Genomic DNA, 20,540 nt, shown 5'->3' with positions numbered 1-20,540 from the left:
GTAAGAATAGAATTAAAAGTCAGCAGGGTTTACTTAACACAGGTCAGTGACCTCTGTAATAAATTACTAGCTTGTGCAATATCAATATGTTCTTTGTCAATGATCAAAAAAGATGTGGTTGAATTCAGATCTTAACAAGAAAAATAAGAGGCGTGTATGCTGATGTACCTCATATCCTGTGGCACAGAAATTGGCCATTTAGTCAATCAAGTATAGACTGACTCCCATGGGAACAATCCCATTAATCCCATTCTCTCTCCCCTTATTTTCCTATACTTCTAGAAGTTATTCTTTCTTACACATATCAACCATCTTGCCCTTGATTCTTTTTGCCATTTTCCTATATTAGAATTTTACAGTGGCCATTTAACCCACCAAAGTGTCTTTGACATGTAGGAGGAAATGAGAGCACCTGAAGGAAACCCATGCAGTCAAAGAGATGTGAAAATTTAGCTCATGGTTGAACCAGGGTTCTTGTAGCTGTGGTGCAGCACAGCAGCACTAGCCACAGATCTGCTCTACTGTCCAAGATTACTGTGAGCTCTTGGAACACAAACACGAGGAATTCTGCAGATGCTGGAAATTCAAGCAACACACATCAAAGTTGCTGGTGAACGCAGCAGGCCAGGCAGCATCTCTAGGAAGAGGTACAGTTGACGTTTCGGGCCGAGACCCTTCGTTAGGACTAACTGAAGGAAGAGCTAGTAAGAGATTTGAAAGTGGGAGGGGGAGGGGGAGATCCAAAATGATAGGAGAGGACAGGAGGGGGGAGGGATGGAGCCAAGAGCTGGACAGTTGATTGGCAAAAGGGATATGAGAGGATCATGGGACAGGAGGCCCAGGGAGAAAGAAAAGCGGGAGGGAGGAAAAACCCAGCGGATGGGCAAGGGGTATAGTGAGAAGGACAGAGGGAGACAAAGGAGAGAGAGAGAAAGAATGTGTATATATAAATAAATAACGGATGGGGTACGAGGGGGAGGTGGGACATTAGCGGAAGTTTGAGAAGTCAATGTTCATGCCATCAGGTTGGAGGTCACCCAGACGGAATATAAGGTGTTGTTCCTCCAACCTGAGTGTGGCTTCATCTTTACAGTAGAGGAGGCCGTGGATAGACATATCAGAATGGGAATGGGATGTGGAATTAAAATGTGTGGCCACTGGGAGATCCTGCTTTCTCTGGTGGACAGAGCTCTTGGAACATTTTTTTTGTAATGTCTTTAAATGTCTGAAAAGTATTTACCAAAATTCTACATTCATCTGAATTTTTTTAATATCTTTTTTTCCTAGCTCTCAGATTGTTACTAGCCAGCAGCCATGATACTTATTTTAACAAGTCTCTTTCTGATCAAGATCAAGATTTCTCCTTTCCTGTTGCTACTATCACATTGTTGTCTATGTTGACCCATCAATTACTGGTTCATTCATGCCATTTAGGCATCTCATCTCTGGGACAAAAGACTGAGTTCTTATCCCATACCAGAAGCCTGAACACAACTTCTAGGAAGGGCGTGATAACGATGTGGTATTAAGGGAGTGATAACAATGTGGTTTTAAGGGAGTATAGTAGTGAATGCTATTTCATTATGAAACATTTGTGGATAGCCAGAGACTCTTTCTCAGGGCTGAAATGGCTAACAAGAGGGGGCATAATTTTAAGGTGCTTGGAAGTAGGTACAGAGGGGATGTCAGGGGTAAATCTTTCACACAGAGAATGGTGGGTGTGTGGAATGCACTACTGTACTGGCGACAGTGGTAGAGGCAGATACAATATGGTCTTTTAAGAGACTCTTAGATGGGTACATTGGCTTAGAAAAATAGAGGGCTATGTGGTAGGGTAATTCTAGGCAGTTTGTCGAGTAAGTTACATGGTTGACACAACATTGTGGGCTGAAGAACTTGTAATGTGCTGTAGATTTCTATGTTCTATGTTCCATGTATTAAAACAAGGCCCCAACTGCCTTTCAGAAGATGTAAAAGGACTTTTACAAACAGAAATTATTTCTGACATACTGTCAATATTTGTGTCCAATAACCATCACTAAAAATTCAGATTACACACCTTTCATTGCTCTTTGTGGAACCTGGCTATGTGCAGATTGGCTGCAACACTTTTTAAATTAATAATGGCTACATTGTAAAAGTACTTAATTGCTTGTAAAAAGTTTTAGGACTTCCTGAGCTTATGAAAAGCACAATTTATCCGAAAGTCTTTACTTTCTTTACCTGATTTAGAAGCAATTTTATGCTGCTTTTGGTTTGTTCATGTTTACTTAGTTGGATTTGCCTCAACATCATTCAACCTCTCATTTCTAGTTTTTGTTATTCTCTGCTTGATATGTAATACTTCTATAGGTGTAAAATTTAAAACACAATGTGATGGATAACTTCTTACTGTAACAGGTACAGGGTACTAATTGCATTAGCTGATGATCAATCTATGTACTGATTGAGAGAATCCCATTTTGGTTGCAGAGCTGGGGAACAGGGATGGGTGATATTGTGATCTTGCTGTTAACTGTTTCTCCTCTGACTTGTTAAGCTGTCATAGACTGAGGACAGGAAGCAAGTTGGGAGGGTATACCTTTATAATTGAGATCGGCTAAATCTTTTGAGTGCTGAGCACAATCTACCTATGAGGATGCAAAATTCTCCCTACATATTCACAAAATTTGTTAAAATTGCCTTTATTTTGGGGACCACCATACCTTTATAGTATATTGAAGAATGTTTTAATTCTACTTGTTAACTCTGTAACACAGGTCTCACATATATTACCGAAATATCTTCAGATGCATAGTTGGCTGCATCATATCTCATCAACAAACCGACTCCCGATGTTCCATGGCAGTGGTAGGTCTTTGGATATGTGGCTTCCACAGGCTTCATGCCTGTGCCTTTGATATCTGCATAAAATCATTCACTATTTCTTTGATTCCTACTCTGAAACTGCATTGTTTGTTCTGGTTTATGTGGGCTATGTGGGAGAATGGCGCACAATGTGCTGATGTAGCTTGTAGCTGAGGATGTCTATCTTAACTCTTTTTGAAGTTACACTATAAAAAGTATCCGTAAAAGGGTCTATTTCCTCAGCATTTTTTCAGGTTCTGGTTGCTGACAATATATGTCATGTTTTATGGTGAATAACTTACTGATTCATTGAAAGAATTGTACAGAACACACCATTTCAGTTGTACAAAACAGAATTGTGCTTCCTTCTTTCGGCTTTCATGCCACCAGTGTTCTGGATAGATTTCCATTGGGTAACCCGAATTACACTCTTCATGGAAGGAGTGAGCAGACTGCTTTGCTGGGTTTCTCCACATGGGCACTCTGGGCTTTTTCTAATTTACATTGATGATTTTTAGAGGTACATTCCAGGGTATGGTACTGCTATTGCCTCACTCATCTTGGACTCTTAGATTTTGAAGTTAGTTGCATTAATAATATATTTTAACACAGAAATGGCAGAATTGAATTATCATTTTTCACACGGTAAAAATGATTAGAAATAATAATTTCACCATGCATTTTCTATTTTGTGGATTCATTTCTTTTATTTAAAATAATGTGATTTGTTTGCTTATGATCATGCTTTCATGCTGATATGTTTCTTTAAATCTGTGTTGCAGTTTCTTGATGGTATTAACTTTTAACCAAGACAGCAGCAAATATTCAGGCCAAGCTAGACTGCTGTGAAACATGTGTGGGCTGAATCATGGTACTGGGTATCAGAGAATAACGGGACCAAACATTACAAAAATGTAGAAGCAATTTGTATTGCTTTATTGTCAATCTCCTTTCTCACTGTTTCATTTCACTTCAGCTGAGACACCATCCTTAAACTCCGCATCCAAGGTCCTACTGATGCTCAACTCTAACGTTCATCGCCAGAACAATGGCCTGCCATGGTTATCTGGCCCTCTGGTTATTAATGACCTTGCTCTCTGTAATGCCATTGGTTCATACTACTGTTTGATTAGTAATTCTTCATCAGTATATCATATTGCTCAATACCTGCTCCATTGCTCACTGAAAGTGTCTATTACACAGAATGAGTCATGGCCTATTATTTCTGTGCCAACAGATAGTTTGCTAACATTAAGTAATTCATATTACTGAATCATTTACAGTACATATTCAACAATATTATAGCTAAATCCAGCTAAATGTTGAATAAAATTGTGCCTTACCATGAAGTTGCTAAAAACTTAACTTTCAATTATCATATAATTTTCATCTAACTGAGCAAAACTGTATTGATTTTCTATCGTACTAGAAATTGTTTTGAGGGAGTGGGTAGATAGGAAAAAAATATCCCGGCGCTAAGAAAACCTCAAGAGATACTGGAAATCCTCAGGTACGCAATCACACTGTGATTGATGGAATAAAAGGCAAAGTTGCAACTGAGAATATTTTAAACAGTTGATTAACCAATACAGTACAAAGTTTTTACTTGAAGAGTGATTTTACACTGTATTGATGAATTTACTGAGAAATGATACCATCTATATGCCATCAAAACTGGTTATTAGATAGTGCTTGCAGCCCTATATCCTAAGATAAAGCAATTCTAAAATGACTCAGACTGGTTATGCTTGAATAGAGCTTTCATTACAAAAATGCTCTCAATGACAAACATCTCTGGACTGCCAAATCAGGCAATTGATGATAAATAATGATAAAAATGTTAAAAACATCCATTATTTTCTTATTGTAAAAAGAGAGAATGTTTGCAAAAGGAAATAATAGTCCTTTTCTTTCCCTTGTAGAAGTCACCTGTATAACTAAATCCTGAAGCACATTAAAAATTTGACACAGTGATTCTTCCTGATGTTTGGCAACATAACAGAGCATTACTTTAATACTTATCTAATATCAAAAAGAGCTGGATATCCTCAGCAGGCCAGACATCTGCAGAAAGAGAAACAGTGTTAACATCCTAGGTTGATGACCTTTTGTCAGCACATTAATACTGTTTCTCTCTCCACAGATGCTGCCTATCTTGCTAAGTACTTTCAGCATTTTCTGACTTTATTTTTCAGGCCTCTATTATCTGCAATTTTCCCATTATTGTTACTTTCTTAATGTCAATATTGTTAGAAAAATTGGATTAAAATACGAACGTTTGTAGTAAATTGGGATATGACTTGAAAGTTTTCAATTGATTCAAAACAAAATGTTAGTACCTGATCCTTCTTGTGGTTGAGTATGTGGACAGTCTTCAGCTGCAGCTAAAGCTTCCAGGGCCTGTAGTGTGGAAACCAGAGCATCATCAAGTTCCTGGGCGTGATGTCTGACAGTCCTTGTTTGAACACCGTCGATTAGAGACACTGGGATATCATTGAAGTGTACATCACAAGGCTGTCGACTGGAAGCTAGGTTTTGAGTGGTCCTTCGCTTGGAGTCATCTTCATCAGAACTATTATCCCTGAAACCAGGTGGAGGGGCAGCCAGTGTTGGAAGTAGAGAATGGCATTCTTCTCCTTCTTGTTCCTCGTCGCTTCCCGGTAGAGGGAGAGTTGTTAGGTCAACCACATCATCATGGTAATTGCAAGAGTTTAAGCACTTCTCTGTACTGCTTCCTTTGGGAATAATATTACCCCTCATTTTGACCTTACAAGCATCACAAAGCAATTCATCATTTTCCTTGATTATTATGGGAAGGAGCTTTGTACTATTCACTCTTGTTAGCTTCATCGGGAGTTTTGGACAGATACAGTTATGATGGTCTGTTGTATAAGCAATTGCCATTTTCATGTGTCCGTCCAGTGTGTTTGCTCTCCCCCTGCTCAGAAATCCTTGCTGCCCAGAAAGACTCCTGATGTCAGAGTTGCTCTGTCTTGTTTTTGATGTATTTGGTGTAGGGTCAGACTTTGTCCTTGGTCTTGACTCCTCAAAGAAGATGAAATTTTCATTAATATTGAGTTGATTTTCAAATTCCTTTCTTCTTCCTTGCATTTGTAAAAAGTGAAATCTTACCAGATTGGACTCTGGGGGGTTTGCCATCAGATTATGTGCAGCCTGCGACTCAATGTGCTGTGGAAGATTGTGAGGGCAACTTGTACCTCTTCCCTCGGGTTTTAGAATGGGACCTGATGACGAAATAGTCCATTCTGGTTGCAGAATGTTCGGTATATTTCTGTAGTCTGTTAATGAAAAGGAAGGATATCATCATCTTCAGTAAAAAATTCAGTTATCCTAGAAAAATATGATTTACTTTTTCTTCAATTTGAAGAAGAGAATGGAAGTTAACCTTACCAACTGGCAGAAAATGGGTTGTTGAGTAGATAACATCCACAGGATGACCTTCCTTGCCAATTTCACTGCAGTCCAAATGTAACTTTGGGAAGAGTTTGATATAATCATTTGAGAAAATACTGGGACCTGGAAATGTTGGGTTCTGACAATCTAAAATCAGCTCTGCATTAGTTGAAGCCTTCATGCTTTCTGAATAAGCCACATGTGTATTAAGAGACAGGCTAGCTTGGGAATGCTTACATTGGACTTCCCCAATTCCAAAATGTATCCTGAATTAGATTAATGCAATCAACATGATGAGGTGAACTGACTTCCATTGGAGTTGAAATTGGCTCAATGAAGCAACAAAGGGAATCCTCAAAAATAATTTTAAAAATTGTATCAGTCCCTTTACATGAGGAGTCAAGAAGAAGTGAAATTGTATTTTGGGGGAAGCCTCAGTAGATATCCTCCAAAACTAAAGCTTTAAGTTGTATGTGGCAGCTGAATGGCAGCATGGCGTACTGCTGGTCCCACACGAGTGAATTATTCTTTTAATGTAAAGTCAGCCCTGAAAACTAAAACCCTGACTTAACTCTCAGGAATGGATGTTGTGTGTCCCTGGTGCTTTGAGTAAACTCATCAAGCCTTAATGAAGATGAAGGGCATATCTTCCTCTGCGGTGTAGTACTATGAGGCACCACCATTAAAGAGGAGTACTTAAGTACAACATATTTCATTAAAAAAGATAGCTAAATAGACATATCTATACATTCATTTCCTATTAGTTATACATTGCTTTTCATCTGTACCACAGATTGCATCTGTATTAAACCTTAACTTATACGTTCAGACTAAAATGAGCAGAATTGTCAGTTTATAACCCGAGGAAATCTGCAGATGCTGGAAATTCAAGCAACACACACAAAAAATGCTGGTGAACGCAACAGGCCAGGCAGCATCTATAGGAAGAGGTACAGTCGACGTTTTAGGCCGAGGCCCTTCGTCAGGATGTCCTGACGAAGGGTCTTTGCCTGAAACGTCAACTGTACCTCTTCCTATAGATGCTACCTGGCCTGCTGCATTCACCAGTATTTTTTGTGTGTGTTGCATGGTTATAAAACATACTGTATGCTTACCTATGTAGGAGGATCATAGTGTGTGTTATAGTCTCAATTGCATAATAATTTGTAATTCTATACTGACAGAATTAATGCAGAAGTAAGCACAATATTTTTGATACCAATGCCTCAATTATATACTGTATATGATTCAGTTTAAGTCAATCTTTAAAGGAGAATATTAATTCTGTTAGGGCAATTACAGTTTGTAGATAAAAAGGGAACTACATGAAAAGTACATGAAGAAATTCATATTTTAATTAATACTCATGTCATTCTAGATACATGAAGTTAATTAGTACAGTTTTCAAATAATTATTATTTTGATGTTTTTCAGTCTATGCCAGGAGTTCCCAACCTTTTTAAAATCATGGAGCCTTACCGTTAACCCAGAGGTCTGTGGACCCCAGGCTGGGAACCCCTGGTCTATGCAGACAATATTTTGACTGATGTATTATGTGTTTACCTAATGCTCTAACAAATTTCCTTCTTTCTGCACAACATAGGGAATTTCATATAAGCTTTGCCTCTCCCAATTTAAATATATCAATGTGTATATTTTTAAGAATGTAATACGATCATTCTATAATAGTGTAGTATGTTCTGACAATGAAAATAATCACGACAGACAAAGAAGATGAACAATTTCAGTTTTCACAAGCCTTGTAGCCTGTGACGTATTTCTGAAGTGAAATTAGATTTGCAGCCAATTTGCACATAGCAAACTTTCACAAACAATAATATGATGATGAACAGGTGAATCAGTCTTTATTTATCTGTTTAGCGATACAGCACGGAGTAGGCCTTTCTCGGACTCCTCCAGCAATGCCCGACAAACCTGGTTAACCCTAAACTAATCAAGGGACAATTTACTGTTCAGTGACCGATTAACTTACCCAGTATGTCTTTGGACTGTGGGAGGAAACTGGAGAACCTGGGGAGAATCCAAGCATTCCCATGGGAAGGATGTACAGAGACTCCTTATAGAATAGCATGGAATTGAACTCCAAACTCTGGAACACGCCAAGTTGTAACAGCATTGCGCTGATAGCCTACCACCAAACACATCTTTATTTCCCCAACACTCTCCGCTTTCCACAGGAATCACTCCCTCTATGATTCCCTTGTCCGTTCATCCATTCCCACCAATCTGCCTCCTGGCACTTATCTCTGAAAGCATCCAAAATGCTATACCTGCCCATTCACGTCCTCCCTCACCTCCATTCAAGGCCCCAAACAGTCCTTCCAGGTGAGGTAACACTCACCTGTGAAGCTGTTGGGATCATCTACTGTGTCCGGTGTTTCTGATGCAGCCTCCTCTACATTGGTGAGACCAGTTGTAAATTGGAGGACCACTTTATTGAACACCTCTGCTCCATCTGCCAAAAGCAGAACTTTCTGGTAGCCAAATATTTTTATTTCAATTTGCATTCCCATTCCAACATGTTGGTCCATGGCCTCCTCTTGTGCCATGATGAGGCCACCCTCAGGATGCAGGAACAACACCTTATATTCCATCTGAGTAGCCTCCACCTGAATATCGATTTTTCTTTCGGGTTAAAAAAAAATACCCTCCCCCCTCCTCTCTTCTTCTATTCCCCACTCTGGTTTCTTATCTCTTCTCACCTGCCTATCATCTCCCCATGGGTCCCCTCCTCTTTCCCTTTCTCCTATAATCCACTCTCCTGTCCTATCAGATTCTTTTCTCTCCAACTCTTTACCTTTCCTATCCACTTGGCTTCACCTATCAACTTCTAGCTATCCTCCTTCCGTCCCCCACTTTTTTATTCTGTCATCTTTACCCTTCCTTTCCATTTTTGAAGAAGATCTTAGCCCAAGATGTCAAGTATTTACAAACAGGAGAAAATCTGCAGATACTGAAATCCAAGCACACACACAAGATGCTGGAGGAACTCAGCAAGCCAGGCAGCGTCTATGGAAAAGAGTAAACAGTTGATGTTTTGGGCTGAGACCCTTTGCCAGGACTGGGGAAAAAGATGAGCTCAGCATAAGAAGGTGGGGGGACGGGAGGAAGAAATAGAAGGTAAAACCGAGAGGGGGGAGGGGTGAAGTAAAGAGGTGGGAAGTGAATTTGTGAAAGAGATAAGGTGCTGGAGAAGGGGGAATCTGATGAGAGAGGATAGAAGACAATGGAAGAACGGGAAGGGAAAGGAAAGGTGGTGATGGGCAGGTAAGGAGATAAGGTGAGAGAAGGAAATGTGAATGGGGAATGGTGAAGGGGGGCATTACTGGAAGTTTGAGAAAATGTTCATGCCATCAGGTTGGAAGCTACTCAGATGGAATATAATATGTTGTTCCTCCAAACTGAGTGTGGCTTCATCACGACAGTAGAGGAGGGCATGGACTGACATAAAGCAATAGAAATGGGAAGTAGAATTAAAATGGGTGGTCACTGGGACATCCTGTTTTTTCTGGTGGATGGTGCAAAGGTGTTCAGTGAAGTGGTCTCCCAAACTACATCAAGTCTCACCAATATGCAGGAGGCCACGCCAGGAGCACTGGATACAGTAGATGACTCCAACAAACTCACAAGTGAAATGTCGCCTCACCTGGAAGGACTGTTTGGGGCCTTGAATGGTAGTGAGGGAGGAGGTGTAGGGGCAGGTGTAGCACTTGTTTCACTTGCAAGTGTAAGTGCCAGAAGGGAGATCAGTGAGGAGGGACAAATGGACAATGGAGGCGTGTAGGGAGTGATCTCTGTGGAAAGCAGAAAGTGGGGGTGAGGGAAAGATGTGCTTGGTTGTGGGATCCTATTGGAGATGGCAGACATTCCAGAGAATTATGTGCTGGACACGGGGGCTGGTGGGGTAGTAGATGAGGACAAGAGGAACCCTATCCCTGGTGGGGTGGCGAAAGGATGGGGTGAGGGCAGACGTACACGAAATGGAAGAGATGTGAGTGAGGGCAGCATTGATGGTGGAGGTAGGAAAGTCCCTTTCTTTGAAAAAGGAGGACATCTCCTTCATTCTAGAATGAAAAAAACTCATCCTGAGAGCAGATGCAACAGAGATGGAGGAGTTGAGAGAAGGGAATGGTAGTTTTACAAGTAACAGTGTGGAAAGAGGTATAGTCCAGGTAGCTGCGGGATCAGTAGATAAGCTGTCTCCAGAGACGGAGAGATTGAGAAAGGGGATGGAGGTGTTGGAAATGGACCAGGTAAATTTGAGGGCAGGGTGGAAGTTGGAGGCAAAGTTGATGAAATTGACAAGCTCCCCATGGGTGCAAGGGGCAGCACCAATACAGTCGTTGATGTAGCGTAGGAAACGTTGGGGAGTGATACCCGTGTAGGCTTGGAACATATAGCTGACAAAAAGGCAGACATAGCTGGGATCCATGTGAGTGCTCATGGCTACACCTTTTGTCTGAAGGATGTGAGAGGAACCGAAGGAGAAATTATTGAGAGTCAGGACTAGTTCCACCAGATGAAGGAGAGTGGTGGTGGAGGGGAACTGCCTGGGTCTGGTGTCCAGAAAGAAACGGAGAGCTTTGAGGCCTTTCTGATGGGGAGTGGAGGGCTGTATAGGGACTGGACATACATAGTGAAAATAAGATGTCGAATGTTGGTGCATTTCCATGGATGCTGCCTGACCTGCTGAATTCCTCCAGCATTTTGTGTGTGTTGCTTCACTGATCTTGCTTGAAAGCTAAATATTGGCCAGAACACGAAGGATATTTCCCCTACACTTCTTTGAAACAGTCACGTGTTATGTTTTACTTCCAACTTCATCAGCAAACAACACTGTCAGGAATGTCTGCAATGGAATGCTCACATTTATTGTAATGCTAAATCATTTGGAGTGGGATTTGGGTAAGAATGGTACCAAATGACATTCCTTAAGAGTACATTATAAAGTGTTGGCATTCACACTTTGCAATTGATGACTCTTGATCAAATCAAGGCTTGGAATTTCAGACAGACTCAGTGCTAAATCTCGGTGAAAATGTCAATATTACAAACTTCCTTGTTTCATTACCCTTGAGTTTGAATGCTTGGCCATACTATATTAAGGACTGAAAACATTGGGTCATTTTGTGCAGAAAGATAAGCTAATCTTAAAAAAATCTTTAAAATTTCATTTTTTATCTATTATACTTGCCCAATCACTTCTGATTTTGGAAGATCATTTCCTCTGTAGCAAAAAAGATTTTGATTTCTTTCTAGCAACACACATCAAAGTTGCTGGTAAACACAGCAGGCCAGGCAGCATCTATTGGAAGAGTTTTAGTCGACGTTTCAGGCCGAGACCCTTCATCAGGACTGCAGCATCTGCAGAATTCCTGTTGTTACGTTTGATTTCTTTCTATTTCTTTTGTTGTATGTTTTTATAAAAGTATTTGACAAAGTTATTGATGTATCTAGCATACAATGTTGGCATGTGATTGGCAAAAAGATAACGATGTTGATAAAATATTATAATAATATATTGATACGATAAACACAAAACAAATTGATTTTATAGAATGCATGTAAATTGCCATTTAAACATTTTGATCCATTTCACAAACTTGGTCATCTATATTACTCCACCCGCATGTTTATTTTGTACTTTGCCTCAATTGACAGAACAAAGCTGTCTATTTGAATCAATCAATGCATATTAAAAATTGTCCATCTTTTTTTCCATCCATGAAAACAAGTTACTTGGAAGGTGCCTTTGTAAACCACTGAAAATCTGCAGACATTCTAGATGTAACAATTATCTAATGTTCTAGATAAATGTAACAATTTTTGAATATTTGTGGTTTCAAAATGTGTATGATTTAAACTCAAATAAATGATTGGTCTAGGTTTATTGAAGGAAAGGGATTTGAGCTGAGTTAGGCTTAAAACATTTCTGAATGGGCAGGACTAGCTGTAGCAACGTTTCCTTCCACCTGTAATCTCCTGTAAGTCAGATATTGGTTCTTTACTGAATAACTCGATTGACTTCCTTCCACAGATTCACTTTTTTAGGGTTTGTTTGAGTGCTGGGTGGCTTCTAGTGTTAATTTCAAATCAGAACATTAAATATTTGCCTCAGAGCTGCTTGCTGACTGAAACAGCTGCAGCCAAGGCTTAGCTACAACACAGATGCTATTTGTGAGGAAATTTCCCAGTTGTTTGCCCACACAAAGGTCCATAGCCAAGTTTATTATCCTTTCTGACATCCATAAAATATTCCAGAGATAAAGAGCTTTTAGCCAGAACTTCTCTAAGACAGCCTAAAAGCTTTCCGAGGAAGAGAGAGGGAAATAGCATAATACTCCTGACTGCCATTAGCTTTATTTATATGTGGTGGGCATTAAAATCTTCTACAAAAATATATTCATATGAATAAGCTAAAAGGCCAAAAATCAAAATCTATATCACAAATGAAAATTCAAGTTTTTGAAATAAACTATTTAAATGACCGTTAAATGATTATTCATTTGAAGAAGTAATGTTCAGGTATCTCACACGATGTTGGAGAACTCAACAGATCTTCCAGCATTTTGTGTCTGTTACTCTTGATTTCCAGATTCTGCAGAACCTCTTGTCTTCAGGTATCTCAGCTGCTTTATGGTGAACCTCCACGTTTAAATGGAATTTCAGATTTTCATTGAGATTTGGAAATCTGACAGCACACTAATTGTGATGTGGACTAAAAGAGGGGGAAATGCATAATTTCCAGAAAAGCATGCAGAATTTGTTACTGTAGCTGCCGATGAAACTAGATCCCAAAGAGCAACTCAAAGAGGGAAAGAATCAGCAAACCTGGATCTTTGTCTCAAAATCTCCAGGATCTAAATTCTCCTTTATTGAATGGGTAGAGATATCCTCTCAGTTCATAAAACCATTAGTCCATAAAACATAGGAGCAGAATTAGACCCTTTGCTCATTGAGTCTGCTCTGCCATTCATGGCTGATTCATTATCTCCTGCCTTGTCCCTATAACCTTTGGTGCTCTTAATAATCAATAATTATATTTTGAATATATCCAATGACTTGGCCTCCACAGTCTCTGTGGCAACGAATTTCACAGATCCACTACCCTCTGGCTAAAGAAAATACTCTTAATCTCTGTTCTAAAGGGACATCCTTCTATTCTGAGGCTGCACCCTCTGATTCTAGCTCCCCCACCATAGGAAACATCTTCACAATGGCTCACAATATTCCAAGTGCAGCCTGACCAGTCCCTTATAAAACCTTGGCAATACATCCTTGCTTTTATATTCTAGACTTCTTGAAATGAATGCTAATATATCATATGCCTTCCTTACCACCAACTCAACCTGTAAGTTAACATTTAGGGAATCCTGTATGAGGACTAGCACCTCAGATTTTTGAATTTGTTCCCCGTTTACAAAATAGTCTATACCTTTATTCCTTCTACCAAAGAGCAGGACCATACAGTTCTATATTGCACTGTATTTCATCGCAAACAACAGGAATTCTGCAGATGCTGGAAATTCAAGCAACATACATCAAAGTTGCTGGTGAACGCAGCAGGCCAAGCAGCATCTGTAGGAAGAGGTGCAGTCGACGTTTCAGGCCGAGACCCTTCGTCCTGACAAAGGGTCTCGGCCTGAAATGTCGACTGCACCTCTTCCTACAGATGCTGCTTGGCCTGCTGCGTTCACCAGCAACTTTGATGTATGTTGCCTGTATTTCATCTGCCACTTCTTTGACCATTCTCCTAATCTGTTTCAGTCTTTCTGCTGGTTCCCTGCTTCCTCAGCATGACTTGGCCCTACACCTATTTTTTAATCATCTATAAACTAGGCTACAAAGCCATCAATTCTGTCATCCAAACCATTGATATATAATGTGAAACAAAGCAGACCTGACACTGACTCTTGGTAAGACCAACAGTCAGTGGCAGCCCATCAGAAAAGGTCCCCCTCATTGCCACTGTTTGCCTCCTGCCAGTCAGCCAATCTTCTGCCCATGCTAGTACCTTCCCTGAGCTCTTATCAGGCTTAGCCATCTCATGTGTGGCACCTTGTCAAAGACTTCTGAAAATCCAAGGAAACACCATCCACTGACTCTTTTTTGTCTACCCTGCTTGTAATGTCCTCAACAGATTTGTGGGATGGATTTTCCCTTAAGGAAGCCATGCTGAGTTTGGCCTCTTTTATCAAGAGCTTCCAAGTACACAGAAACTTCATCCTTAATAATGGACTCCAACATCTTACCAATCAGTGAAGGCAGGCTCATGGGCCTACAATTTCCTGTCTTTTATCTAGGATAGGATTTACTAGGGAGCTCTGTTATCAGAGCCCTAAAGGAAGTCTAATCCTTTCAGCCTGATGTTGTTAGCTAAACATTTTAAAATTACAGAAGGTGTAGCCTCGTAGAATTTACAGTAGCATACTTAATCTTGTGTGTTTTGGGTGACAGCAAGTGGATGAGCCTGCATCTAACATTAACTCTGGATGAGATGACAAACTCTATCCATTGCTTCGAGTTGAGTTAAACTGTCAGGAGTGATAACTTTCTGGCTGGATTGTACTTTGCTCTGTGGTGTTGGATTAGCCCAGCCTTTTTGAAGATGGCGCTAATAAGTGGACTGAAGCGGGCATCTGAACCTCATTTTTAAAAGACCTGCAATATTTTCCACAGCATTTCGAAGGTTAAGACTGCAAATTGGTATCAGGAATAGAGGAATAGAGGATATCCCTTGTAACCCAGGATCCATCTTTCCAGAGAGCATTGGCTATAGGATATGTCTGGCACTTGTGTCTCTCAAGATGGTGTCAAAAGGTTGTGTTTCTTCCCGATGGGAATCACTACATATTCCTGTCTAGGCCTTCTACTGCTGAAATCCACAGGCACAGCCAATGTTGCTTCAGTAAGCAACATTGTTTTAAGACATTTAAAAATTCTATTAATACTCAAATCCAATGATGTTGGTGGATCCCATACTGCAGACTTGGATCGTGTGTGCAGATCCCCCTTTAAGAAAATGGAAACGGGGAAGTCCCGCATACCTACAGCCATGTTAGTAACACAAAGGATTTAGATCCCCCACTCCTGACTGTCCTACTGGTGAATGTATATTCTCCGGAAAGTAAAACTGAAGACCTATGAGCAAGGTTGCAGTATCGGAGGGATACCAGGGACTGCCGTGTACTTTACAGAAACATGGTTCACACGCACCATTTTGCAGCCCGATGTCTCTGCAAAGACAGGACAGCTCAGACTTTTAAAGGTAGAGGAGGTAGAGAATGCTTTATGATTATCCCATCATGGGTGCACAGATGTGGCAATTCTGTCTCAGTCCTACTCACCCAACCTGGGACATCCAGTGATCAAGTGTCATCCATTTTATCTGCTGAGGGAGTTTTACACCATTATCCTGGTGGCAGTGTACAAACCACCTCAGGCCCACGCCAGGCAGGCTCTGGAGGAGCTGAGCTTCATAATCATCAGTCAGCAAACAGCTCACCCTAATGTCTTCCCTATCATTTTAGGGATTTTAACCAGGACAGCTTGAAGAAATCTCTGAACAACTACCACCAACATATCACCTGTGGAACCAGAGAAGCCAACGCACTTGACCTCTGGTATCGAGAAAGCTTACTGTGCCATCCCATACCCGCACTTTGAAAGCATGACACCTGGCTGTGCAGAAGGTATGGTCAAGGGAGGTGGAGGTATGTTTAAGGACTGCTCTGAGTTGGTGGACTGGACAATATGCAGGGACTCATCTTTGAACCTGAATGAAAGTATCACAGTTGTCACTGCCTTCCTCAAGACTTGTATGGATGAGTGTGTGCTTTTGAGAATGTACTGGACATATCCAAACCGAAAGCTGTGAATGAACCGAGGGATTTGTAGTCTGCTGAGGGTTAGATCTGTGGCATTCAAGACTGATGATCCAGAACTATACAGGAAGTCCAGGTATGACCTACAGAAGGATATTTTAAGGACAGAAGAAACAATTCCAATTGAAGTCAGAGGCAGAATTGGATGCATGTCAGCTCTGGCAGGGTTTGCAGGCCATTACTTCCTACATAGGGAAACCTAACATCATGAATGGTTGTGATGCTTTACTCCTTAATGACCTCAATGCCTTTTATGCGTGCTTTGAATGCGAATATAAAGCCACAGCAGTGCGATTCCCTGCAGCATCTGGTGACCCTGTAATCTCTGACTCAGAGGATGCTGCCAGAATATCTTTCAAGAGGATGAACCTTTACAAGGCATCAGGTCCTGATGGTGACCTGGTATAGCATTAAAAACCTGTGCCATTCACCTGGCAGATGTGTTCAAGGACATCTTCACTCACTCACTGCTGCATTTGGAGGTTCCCACCTGCTTCAAAAGGGCAACAATCAAGAAGAGCAGGGAGAGCTGCTTCAACGATAGTCACTCGGTTGCACTCACATCTAATCTTTGAGAGGTTGGGCATGGCCAGAATCAACTCCTGCCTAAGCAAGGGCCTTGACCCACTGCAGTTTGCCTATCACAACCATGGAAGTACAACAGATGCAATCTCACTGGCTCTCCACTCAGCCTTGGGTCATCCAGACAGTAGTAATACCTACATCAGGCTACTATTAACTGATTACAGCTCAGTGTTCAGCACAATCATGCCCTCAGTTCTAAACAACAGTCTCCATAAACCTGAGCCTCTGTACTTCACTCTGCAACTGGATTCTTGACTTCCTCACCTGGAGACAACAGTCAGTGTGGATCAGAAATAACATTTCCTCCTCGCTGACGATCAACACTGGCACACCTCAAGGATGCGTGCTTAGCCAATTGCTCTGCTGTCTCAATACCTATGATTGTGTGGCTAGGCACAGCTCAAAGCCGATCTATAAATTTTCTGATGACACAACTATTGTAGGTGGAATTTGTGGTGGTGATAAGGAGACATACAGGAGGGAGATAGATGAACTGGTTGAGTGATGTCGCAATAACAACCTTGCACTTAGTGTCAATAAGACCAAGGAATTGATTGTGGACTTCAGGAAGGGTAAGTTGTGAGAACAGACACCAGTCCTCATTAAGGGATCAGCACTGGAAAGAATGAGCAGTTTGAAGTTCCTGGGTGTCAACGTCACTGAGGATCTATCCTAGGCCCAACATATTGATGCATTTACAAAGAAGGAGTTTGAGGAGATTTGGTATGTCACCAAAGACTCTCGCAAATTTCTACAGATGTACCTTGGAGAGCATTCTGACTGCTTGCATCACTGTCTGGTATAGAGAGGCCACTGCACAGGATCAGAAAAAGCTGAAGAAAGTTATAAGCTCAGCCAGCTCCAGCATGGGCACTAGCCTCCCCAGCGTTGAGGACACCTCCGAAAGGCAATGCTTCAACAAGGTGCTTTCCATCATTAAGGATACCCATCACCCAGGAGATGCCCTCCTCTCATTGCTAACATCAAGGAGGACATACAGGAGCCTGAGGGTACACACTCATCATTTCAAGAATAGCTTCTTCCCCTCTGCCTTTGGATTTCTGAATGGACATTGAACCTATGAACATTACCTCACTATTCTTTTTCGCTCTCTTTTTACTCTACTCGCATCGTTTAATTTTTTAATATATATTTCCTTTTGCAATTTATAGTTAAAAAAATTATGTATTGCAATGTACTGCTGTCACAAAACAACAAATTTCATGACATTAGCCAATAATATTAAACCTGATTCTGATTCTATAGAGTACAGAATCCAAAGAAAGGACAGTATGATCCTCATCTGCGTGCGGACTGAGGAAATGAAAGTGACCAATAGTTGGCGATTCAATTCACTGCTTGATGTGAATTACAAAATGTTCTCCAAGGTCATCACTGTTTGAGTTGAATCTGTCCTATAACTGGCGATTCAACCGGATCAGACGGGACATCAACCGTCTTGACTTCACCGCATCTTGTCCCCATTCCAACCTCACTCCTTCCAAACGCTCAGCTCTTCACTCCCTCCGCACTAATCCTAACCTTACTATTAAACCCGCCGATAAGGGGGGTGCTGTTGTAGTCTGGCGTACTGACCTCTACCTTGCCGAGGCTCAGTAACAACTCGCGGATACCTCCTCTTATTTGCCCCTCGATCGTGACCCCACTAAGGAGCACCAGGCCATTGTCTCCCACACCATCACCAACTTTATCCGCGCAGGGGATCTCCCATCCACTGCTACCAACATTATAGTTCCCACACCTCGCACTTCCCGTTTCTACCTCCTACCCAAGATCCACAAACCTGCCTGTCCTGGCAGACCTATTGTCTCAGGTTGCTCCTGCCCCACTGAACTCGTTTCTGCATACCTTGACACGGTTTTATCCCCCCTTGTTCAATCCCTTCCGACCTATGTTCGTGACACTTCTCACGCTCTTAAACTTTTAGTGATGATTTTAAGTTCCTTGGCCCCCACCGCATTATTTTCACCATGGATGTCCAGTCCCTATATACTTCCATCCCCATCAGGAAGGTCTCAAAGCTTTCCACTTTTTTTTGAATTCTAGACCTAATCAATTCTCCTCTACCACCACTCTGCTGTGTCTAGCGGAATTAGTCCTTACTCTTAATAATTTCTCCTTTGGCTCCTCCCACTTCCTCCAAACTAAAGGTGTAGCTATGGGCACCCGTATGGGTCCTAGCTATGCCTGCCTTTTTGTTGGCCTTGTGGACAGTCTATATTCCGTATCTATTCTGCTATCTGTCCCCCACTTTTCCTTTGCTACATCGACGACTGCATTGGCGCTGCTTCCTGCATGCATGCTGAGCTCGTTGACTTTATTAACTTTGCCTCCAACTTTCACCCTGCTCTCAAGTTTACCTGGTCAATTTCCGACACGTCCCTCCCCTTTCTAGATCTTTCTGTCTCTATCTCTGGAGACAGCTTATCCACTGATGTCTACTATAAGCCTACTGACTCTCACAGCTATCTGGACTATTCCTCTTCTCACCCTGTCTCTTGCAAAAATGCCATCCCCTTCTCGCAATTCCTCCGTCTCCGCCGCATCTGCTCTCAGGATGAGGCTTTTCATTCCAGGACGAGGGAGATGTCCTCCTTTTTTAAAGAAAGGGGCTTCCCTTCCTCCACTATCAACTCTGCTCTCAAACGCATCTCCCCCATTTCACGCACATCTGCTCTCACTCCGTTCTCCCGCCACCCCACTAGGAATAGGGTTCCCCTGGTCCGCACCTACCACCCCACCAGCCTCCGGGTCCAACATATTATTCTCCGTAACTTCCGCCACCTCCAACGGGATCCCACCACTAAGCACATCTTTCCCTCCCCCTCACTCTACTTTCCGCAGGGATTGCTCCCTACGCGACTCCCTTGTCCATTCGTCCCCCGCATCCCTCTCCACTGATCTCCCACCTGGCACTTATCCTTGTAAGCGGAACAAGTGCTATACATGCCCTTACACTTCCTCCCTTACCACCAGGTGAGGTGACTCTTCACCTGTGAGTCGGCTGGGGTGATATACTGCGTCCGGTGCTCCCAATGTGGCCTTCTATATATTGGTGAGACTTGACGCAGACTGGGAGACCGCTTTGCTGAACACCTACGCTCTGTCCGCCAGAGAAAGCAGGATCTCCCAGTGGCCACACATTTTAATTCCACATCCCATTCCCATTCTGACATGACTATCCACGGTCTCCTCTACTGTAAAGATGAAGCCACACTCAGGTTGGAGGAACAACACCTTATATTCCGTCTGGGTAGCCTCCAACCTGATGGCATGAACATTGACTTCTCTAACTTCCGCTAATGCCCCACCTCCCCCTCGTACCCCATCCGTTATTTATTTTTATTCACACATTCTTTCTCTCACTCTCCTTTTTCTCCCTCTGTCCCTCTGACTATACCCCTTGCCCAACCTCTGGGTCCCCCCCCTTGTCTTTCTCCCTGGGCCTCCTGTCCCCTGATCCTCTCATATCCCCTTTGCCAATCACCTGTCCAGCTCTTGGCTCCATCCCTCCCCCTCCTGTCTTCTCCTATCATTTTGGATCTCCCCTCCCCCTCCCACTTTCAAATCTCTTACTAACTCCTCTTTCAGTTAGTCCTGACGAAGGGTCTCGGCCTGAAACGTCGACTGTACCTCTTCCTAGAGATGCTGCCTGGCCTGCTGCATTCACCAGCAACTTTGATGTGTGTTGCTTGAATTTCCAGCATCTGCAGAATTACTGTTGTTTGGAAGATCACTGACTGCCTTTCCGTTTATAGGGATATAATT

General features: G+C 42.0%; 1 protein-coding gene across 1 annotated transcript in view; it reads right to left on the bottom strand.

The window, feature by feature from the left end:
* The window catches only part of frmpd3 (FERM and PDZ domain containing 3), a 474,907-nt gene that overhangs the window by 4,432 nt on the left and 449,935 nt on the right, over window positions 1–20,540 (bottom strand). The window contains exons 15-17 of the mRNA XM_063059815.1: window positions 6,259–6,447; window positions 5,980–6,146; window positions 5,187–5,892 (exon numbers count right to left, since the gene is read on the bottom strand). Coding sequence (XP_062915885.1) covers window positions 5,187–5,892; window positions 5,980–6,146; window positions 6,259–6,447 — 1,062 coding nt within the window. The remainder of the gene's footprint in view (window positions 1–5,186; window positions 5,893–5,979; window positions 6,147–6,258; window positions 6,448–20,540) is intronic.

Source organism: Mobula hypostoma, chromosome 10 (assembly GCF_963921235.1).
Source record: "Mobula hypostoma chromosome 10, sMobHyp1.1, whole genome shotgun sequence".
NCBI lineage: Eukaryota > Metazoa > Chordata > Chondrichthyes > Myliobatiformes > Myliobatidae > Mobula > Mobula hypostoma.
Note: the sequence above shows the minus strand (reverse complement) of the source record. Positions and strands in the feature narration are given on the sequence as shown.